The sequence below is a fragment of the Cyanistes caeruleus genome, unplaced genomic scaffold (genome assembly GCF_971803275.1).
Source record: "Cyanistes caeruleus unplaced genomic scaffold, bCyaCae1.hap1.1 HAP1_SCAFFOLD_69, whole genome shotgun sequence".
Lineage (NCBI taxonomy): Eukaryota > Metazoa > Chordata > Aves > Passeriformes > Paridae > Cyanistes > Cyanistes caeruleus.
In genome coordinates this window covers 2,745,416-2,753,504 of record NW_028255886.1, presented here as the reverse complement: position 1 = coordinate 2,753,504, position 8,089 = coordinate 2,745,416, and the positions used below count along the sequence as shown (strand labels likewise).

Sequence of the window (8,089 nt, the reverse complement as noted above, 5' to 3'; positions counted from 1 at the left end):
CCTCATGAGGTGCAGGCCCAGGTGATGCCACAGAAGGAAATGTGCCCTCACAGCCCAGGGACGCTCAGCACGGGCTCCCCAAGCCCCTCAGGGCCCTACCGCTGGTCACGGCAGCCCCTGCCTGGCTCCTGCCTGCCCACACCATGGTCAGCCCTGCCTGCTCCTGGACATGGAGCTCAGCCAAGGCTGGTGCCATGTGGGCTTTGCTGGTGGTACCAGCCAGACACTGGGGTGACAGCTCCATCTCTTTATTTGAACAAAAAACATGGGCCAACCCCTGCTCTGGTGTCGCTGCCTGCTCGGCCCTTCACGCCCCGGCTAGCTTGTGCCAAGCGTCGGCGGCAGGAGTGGGGAACCAGGTGAGCACTATGTGGCTCGACCTGGAACCTCTAGAGCTCCTTTGGGCTTGGGCTCTATAGTATGCAGGGCGACACGAGGTGAAGTAAAGGGAGAGAGAGTGCTCGGAGTCCTCCAATTTCCCAGGAACAAGTTTATTCCAGCAGGGAGAAGGCGATGAGGGACAGGGCTGGGATCTCGAGGAGAAAGTCCGAGCCGAGCCCCTGGGCACCTCTGTGCGCCAGGTTTTAAAGCCCGTGGGCGGCTCATACAACAACCAATAATATTGCAGCAGGGGAGGTGTTGTGGGAAGGGGTTACAATACACAAATCCAATGGTAGGGTCTTGGGGGAGGTAGGATAGCTATACAACCAATAGGGCATCGAGTAAGGGATGATGAGCAGGGAAGGAACCAGAACAAAAGGTGTGGTGTACATAGATTGATAGGGCTTGGGGGTAGGACCAAAGTGATGGATGGGGAACAATCTGGAAAGAGGGGAGAGGTTTACAATGACAGACAACTGGGAACAAACTATATCGGGATAGTGGGGAGTAACTGGGGCAAACCAACTCTAAACTCAATGAAGGTGAACAAACATACTTAATGAAGGCAAACTAACAGGTGGCAACACTCTGGTGGACAGGGGCTGCCCAATTTCAGTCCTGGCCAGGGAACAGGGCCAGGGGGCTCAGGGGCAGAGGGTCTCGCTTGGGAGGTGTGGGTCTTGGGATGCCCTCAAGACGGGGATGCAGCTGCAGCACAGCAGATAGGGAGAGATGTGGAGAGCGAGGATAACAGGTCAGCTTCTCAGACACTGGAATCTTTGGCTGCTCTTCTGAAGCTGCAGAGGTGCTCCTGTGGAGAGAGGAGGTGGCTGAGGCCCCCAGCTACTGCTGGCACTCAGGGACCCTCCTGAACAGCAGGGCCCAGAGCGGCCAAGGCTCCCCAGCACCGCTGGAGCTGCTGGCACAGCTTGGCCCAGCTGGACAGCTGCCCCTCAAGGCCCCAGCGAGCAGGGGATGGCTCTGGGCAGGGTCCCTGGCCAGGAGCGGGCCCCAGAGCACCTCTGCCTTTCAAGGGCAATCTCGTCCCCGCTCTTTCTCCTGCCCACCTTGCTTTGCCTCTGCCCGCTGCTCCTGGGGCTGCTCTTGGCCAGGCAGCCTCAGTGGCAGCCAGCACTGGCTGCAGCCCCAGTGGGATCCCCAGGACAAGGCCCAGCAATTAAGAGGCCAATGAAAGGCCTGGGCAGCAGCAGAACTCTCAGCAGAGTTATTTGGGCAACCAAGGCCTACCCACAAGTGCACAGCAGCCTCACTGGGAATGTTTCCTGACTATGAGCAGCCTTTCAAGAAGCTGTTTGAGGCTGAGATCGCAAAACACTCACCGTTTTCCCTTCCAGCAATACCAGATTCCGGCACAGCACATCATCAGGAAAACTGCTCCACCAGCCACAATGGCCATTAACTTAATCAAACCATCTGTTCCCTGGTAGAAAACTCTTCTCATGCTCTCCCAGATCTTCTGAGCATGTGCTGTGGTGCCAGCTGCATCTGTGGGAGCAATGGGCAGTGTGAGCCTTTGCTGTGCTCCACTGCTGAGCTGGCAGCACGCTGGATACAGCCACGACGTTCTCTGTTTCCCCCAGAGCTGGGGCCTGCAGGCACCTTGCCACCCCTTGGCACGAGACTGCTCAACCCCCTGAGCTCGAATGGCACAATTTCTCTGTGCTGTGCTGGTCTTCTCCAGGCAATACTTGTCAAAGACATGGATAAGGATCAGGAAAATGCCCACGGTTTTGGAAATGCTCCAGGGCCACCCCTCTTCCAAACAGACCCTAAACCTGAACTAGCCTGAGACTGGAAATTTTCAGGGGATCTCAAGGTGTGCATGCCCCATGGTGCAGTTTGGGTTCCCTGTCACCTGATGCCAAATGCTTTCCTGCAGAGGCTGGGGAGAAGCTGCAGCCAGGCCAGGCTGGGAAACAGCCCTGTAGGCCATGAAAGCAGCAGTGGGGCAGCAAGGCTGCCATGGATCCCTTCCTGCTGTACCGGGCACGGCGTGTCCAGATGTGCAGAGAAAGCCCCTGGCTGCTGAGTGTCAGGAGGAGGCTGAGGGACATGGACCCACCATGGCGTCCCTCCAGATCATTCAGGATTATGTCCAGGTATTTGAGTTCCCCCATTGCTACATTACTATCTCCTATAGGTTTGTCCTTCTTTCTCAGGGGACCATTATATAAAGTATTTGCATTTCTCAGGAATGGATCCCACAGAACCAGTGGTCAGCCTGTGGGATCAGCAGGGAGGCACCACACACCCCAGCGATGGGAGCTGGGCTTGCTGGCAGAATTTAGCTCAGGAGCTGGGAAAGTCCTCCCTGCAGACACACCTATAACTCAACAGCCACAGAAGCTTCAGTCATGTCTGCTGATCTGCACAGGCAGCACTGAGCCACAGGAGCAGTGAGAGGATCACGCAGGGTGAGGGCACAACCATGCACGGCTCTGTCCTGGCACCTGCAGAGATGCCACCGTGGCCGACCCTTGGGCTCTGAGCTGGCGGCTCTCCCAGGGGGAAAGGCCTTGACCTACCCTCAGAATCTTCCTCATCATCAGGCTCAGTAACTGATATGGATGGGGAGTCCGGATCATCTTCATCATCAGGTTCATCTGCAAAGAAAGTCAGGACAGAACAACTCCCGTGACACTGCTGAAGATTCTTCTTCAGGCTGGAGTGGCAGTGAGTACACCCAGGTGACTGCTGCCCTCCAAGGCACTTCCTCATCTCTGCTTTCAACTCAGTAGCAAGGGCAGGGGGACCACGTGCCTGCAGTGGGCCCACAGTGGGATGGAAGGAGCCCCTTGCACGGCAGTCAGGGGAGAAAGGACTCCCTGGAGCTGCCAGCAGCTCTGAACTGAGCCTCAAGCAGGGCCAGGGCTTGGCAGCTGGAGCAGGAGCATCTCAGGTTCCCTGGGGCCAGAAAGGAGCCACACAAGGCAGAGCCCCAGGGTACAGCCCTGAGCCCAGCCCTTCCCTCTCTGCTCTTCTCCGTGGCTGTACAGAGCACACGGAAGGAGACACTGGCATTACACACAGGAAGAGGATCGACAGCTAAATGCTCCTTCCTCCCACTGACAGCAATGCTGTGGGATCACTCAGGGCTCCAGAAGGGAGCAGGGCAAGGTTTCCAGAATCCGTCAACCTTCAGACTCTTGAGGGAAATGGCACATGAGTGAGCTTTTGCCACCTTGACACGGATTGTTCTGTGCGGAAAGGGACATTGAGAACTTGCCTCCAGCATCTGGCAAGGTCTTCAAACCACCATTTACCAGCACTTCCAGATGCTCCATGTCACCATGCCAATCTAGAAGGGAGAACAGATCAGAACCATTCCATGGTGTGCTGGGATCCCTTTCTGCCTTAGGGAACTGGGCACTGCAAGGAGGTCACGTAAGGCCGTGGGAGCAAGATGTCAATGGACATGGCCAAAGCTGCAGAGAGGCCTGAGGAAAGCTCTGGACTGGCTCTGGACATTCTCAACACCTTTTCCATGCTCTGTGCAAAATCCCTGAAAGGCAGGCACTGCCAAGGAGCAGAGATTTACATCTGAAGCCTCAGCAGGGCTCAGGCCCAGAGGCCCAGCAATTACCTCCTGGGACTGTGCCTGGCATGGCCTCCCTTCCTGCAGCAGAGGCTGCCCATGAGCCACTGCTTCCTCCGGGAAATGGCACCTTCAGCACAGCCTTTGGGTTCATCTCTGGAGGAAGGAAGAGCCACAGCTCGATCAGATAGAACCATTCCCCATTGAGGAGGTGGCATGTTCAAGTGGCAATATTTGTTAAAGTCATGGTTAAGGATCAGGAGAAAGGCCAGGTTATTTGGGCTGGCCAGGGCCCTCCCTCCTCCAAACAGCCCCTACACCTGATCTAGCCCAAGACCGGGAAATTGCAAGGGATCTCTGGCTGTGCATGGCCTGTGCTGCAGTTTGGGCCCCCTGTCAGCTGATGCCAAATGCCTTCCTGCAGGGACTGGGGAGAAGCTGCAGCCAGGCCAGGCTGGGAAACAGCCCTGTAGGCCGTGAAAGCAGCAGTGGGACAGCGAGGCTGACATGGATGCCTTCCTGCTGTGCCAGCCATAGCATGTCCAGATGTGAAGAGAAAGCCCCCGGCTGCTGAGTCACAGGAGAAGGCTGAGGGACATGGACTCACTATGGCGTCTCTCCAGTTCACTCAACATCTTATCCATGTGTTTGGATGTCTCCAGCGACTTACTATCCTCTGTAGGTTTGTTCCTCCCTCTCGGAGAACCTTAACAGAAGGTATTTCCATTTCAGATGTATGGATCCCATAGAACCAGGGCTCAGCCTGTGGGATCAGCAGGGACACACCACTCACCCCTGTGATGGGAGCTGGGCTTGCGTGCAGCAACCAGAAAAGGAGCTTGAAATGTCCTTGATGCAGACACACCTGTAACTCAACAGCCACAGAAGCTTCTGTCACCTGGTTTGTGACAGGTTGTCAATGATTATTTCTTGTTGGGACAGTGAGAACATACCTGCATGGGGCTCCAGAGGCTTAAAATCTTCATGCAGCCAAGCTGCTGGAGGAGCCTTCCTACCACCCTCATCTGGAAGGGAGCACAGATCAGAACCATTCCATGGTGTGCTGGGACCCCCTTCTGCATTAGGAAACTGGGCACTGCAAGGGGGTCGGGGGATGGCCAAGGGAGCCAGATGTCAGTGGACATGGCCAAAGCTGCAGAGGGGCCTGGGGAGCTCTGGGCTGGCTCTGGACACTCTCCACCTTCTTTGCAGGCCCTGTGCAATATCCCTGGTGGGGCAGCGGCACCAGCCCAGGGCCCAGGGGCTCTCCCTGCCACAGAGGAAACCATTAAGCCCTGGGCCAAACTGCAGCATTCAGTGCCACAGACATCCCTACCTCCGTCCTGCCCTCTCTCCTGCCCTCCGTCCTTCAGCTGGGACAGCTCCCCCAGCCCAAGGGGACAGAGCCAGGCCCTCTCAGGGCACACTGGAGCTTTACCCTCCCCTCAGCCCTTTCCCCACCATGGGCATTCCTTGCAGCCGCTGCCAGGTTTTGGGATGTGTCTCCCATGGAGGGACTTCAGCAGAACTGCTCAGTAGCCGAGTGCCCTGAGCCTGCTCAGGATAATTCCTCTGCACTGTGCTCACAAAGCCAAGCAACAGAGATGGCAGCTCAAGCCTCAGCAGGGCTCAGGCCCAGAGGCACAGCAATTACCTCCTGGGACTGTGCCTGGCATGGCCTCCCTTCCTGCAGAAGAGGCTGCCCATGAGCCACTGCTTCCTCCGGGAAACGCTGCCTTCAGCACAGCCTTAGGGTTCATCTCTGGAGAAAAGAAGAGCCACAGCTGGATCAGGTGGGGCTGTTCCCCAACAGGAAGGTGGCATCTTCAAAAGGCAATACTTGTCCAAGTCATGAATAAGGTTCAGGAAGCCATCAAAACTTCGGAGCCAGGCGAGAGCCTTCCCTCCTCCAAAGAGCCGCCATTCCACATCTACCCCAAGACTGGGAAATTGCAAGGGATCTCTGGCTGTGCATGGCCTGTGCTGCAGTTTGGGCTCCCTGTCAGCTGATGCCAAATGCCTTCCTGCAGAGGCTGGGGAGAAGCTGTAGCCAGGCCAGGCTGGGAAACAGCCCTGCAGGCCAAGAAAGCAGCAGTGGGGCAGCAAGGCTGCCATGGATCCCTTCCCACTGTGCCAGGCACGGCATGTCCAGATGTGCAGAGAAAGCCCCTGGCTGCTGAGTCTCAGGAGAAGGCTGAAGGACATGGACCCACCATAGCGTCTATCCAGTTCACTCAGCATCTTGTCTTCTGTGGGTTTATTCCTCCCTCTCAGAGAACCTTAACAGAAAGTATTTCCATTTCAGATGAATAGATCCCACAGAACCAGGGCTCAGCCTGGGGGATCAGCAGGGACAAACCACTCACCCCCGTGATGGGAGCTGGGCTTGCGTGCAGCAACCAGAAAAGGAGCTTGAAATGTCCTTGATGCAGACACACCTGTAACTCAACAGCCACAGAAGCTTCTGTCACCTGGTTCGTGACAGGTTGTCAATGATTATTTCTTGTTGGGACAGTGAGAACATACCTGCATGGGGCTCCAGAGGCAGAAAATCTTCATGAAGCCAAGCTGCTGGAGAAGCCTTCCCACCCTCATCTAGAAGGGAGCACAGATCAGAACCATTCCATGGTGTGCTGGGACCCCCTTCTGCATTAGGGAACTGGGCACTGCAAGGGGGTTGGGAAAGGCCGTGGCAGCCAGATGTCAGTGGACATGGCCAAAGTTGCAGAGGGGCCTGGAGAGCTCTGGGCTGGCTCTGAACACTCTCCACCCTCTTTGCAGGCCCCATGCAACATCCCTGGTGGGGCAGCGGGACCCTAGAGCCAGCGCCGCTCCGGTCTCTCGTGGCCAGAACATCAGAAGGTATAGAAATGATGATATGAGTGATCCTCTTGAAGGGACATCAAGAGCATATTCACCGGAGGAGAGCAACGTGCACCATGACCAGGATTAGAGGGTCCCTGCCTCTAGCCAGGTAGAGGAGAGGGACAACCGGATCTATTGGACAGTGTGGATCCGATGGCCTGGCACATCTGACCCACAAAGATATACGGCTTTGGTTGATACCGGCGCTCAATGCACTCTAATGCCATCAAGGTATGTGGGAGCGGAACCCATTTCTATTTCTGGGGTGACAGGGGGATCCCAGGAGCTCACGGTACTGGAAGCTGAAGTGAGTTTAACTGGGAATGAGTGGCAGAAACACCCCATCGTGACTGGTCCAGAGGCCCCATGCATCCTCGGCATAGATTACCTCAGGAACGGGTACTTCAAAGACCCAAAAGGTTATCGCTGGGCTTTTGGGATAGCTGCTCTAGAGACAGAAGGCATCAGACAACTGAGTACCTTGCCTGGTCTCTCAGACAACCCTTCTGCTGTGGGACTACTGAGAGTTGAAGAACAACAGGTACCAATTGCCAGAGCAACAGTGCACCGTCGGCAATACCGCACCGACAGAGACTCTGTGGTCCCCATCCATACGATGATTCGTGAGCTGGAGAGCCAAGGGGTGGTCAGCAAGGCTCGTTCACCCTTTAACAGCCCCATATGGCCAGTGCGTAAGTCCAGTGGAGAATGGAGACTGACGGTGGATTACCGTGGACTGAATGAAGTCACGCCACCACTGAGTGCAGCCGTACCAGACATGCTGGAGCTTCAGTATGAGCTGGAATCCAAGGCAGCAAAGTGGTACGCGACCATTGATATTGCAAATGCGTTTTTCTCCATTCCTCTGGCAGCAGAGTGCAGGCCTCAGTTTGCCTTCACCTGGAGGGGTGTGCAGTATACCTGGAACCGATTGCCCCAGGGGTGGAAGCACAGTCCTACTATCTGCCATGGACTGATCCAGACTGTGCTAGAAAAGGGTGAGGCTCCAGAACACCTGCAGTACATTGATGACATCATTGTGTGGGGGAACACGGCAGCAGAAGTATTTGAGAAGGGACAGAAGATCATCCAGATTCTCCTGAAGGCTGGTTTTGCCATCAAGAGGAGCAAAGTCAAGGGACCTGCTCGGGAGATCCAGTTCCTGGGGGTAAAGTGGCAAGATGGACGGCGTCAGATTCCCACTGAAGTCATCAATAAGATCACTGCGATGTCTCCACCGACCAACAAGAAGGAAACACAAGCTTTCCTAGGTGCCATAGGCTTTTG

General features: G+C 55.8%; 1 protein-coding gene across 1 annotated transcript; it reads right to left on the bottom strand.

Moving 5' to 3' along the window:
* Nucleotides 1-232: 232 nt before the first annotated feature.
* On the bottom strand, nt 233-6,520 carry LOC111945602 (uncharacterized). Its single transcript, XM_086872671.1, has 13 exons — nt 6,464-6,520; nt 6,304-6,375; nt 6,151-6,216; nt 5,592-5,699; nt 4,891-4,962; nt 4,731-4,802; nt 4,545-4,643; nt 3,986-4,093; nt 3,629-3,700; nt 2,928-3,005; nt 1,722-1,887; nt 969-1,192; nt 233-282 (listed from the first exon to the last, which is right to left on the bottom strand). Exons 3-12 carry the CDS (start codon nt 6,176-6,178, stop codon nt 994-996), a joined length of 1,002 nt encoding a protein of 333 aa, XP_086728797.1. The 5' UTR covers nt 6,179-6,216; nt 6,304-6,375; nt 6,464-6,520; the 3' UTR covers nt 233-282; nt 969-993.
* Between the last annotated feature and the right edge of the window lie 1,569 nt (nt 6,521-8,089).

Excerpts from the sequence above, each read along its gene's own strand:
- LOC111945602 (XM_086872671.1), bottom strand. The coding sequence starts at position 6,178 with ATGCTGAGTGAACTGGATAGACGCTATG. Across the intron at positions 5,700-6,150 it reads TGAACTGGATAGACGCTATG|AGATGAACCCTAAGGCTGTG; the intron begins GTGGGTCCATGT and ends TCTTTTCTCCAG. Across the intron at positions 4,094-4,544 it reads TGAACTGGAGAGACGCCATA|AGATGAACCCAAAGGCTGTG; the intron begins GTGAGTCCATGT and ends TCCTTCCTCCAG.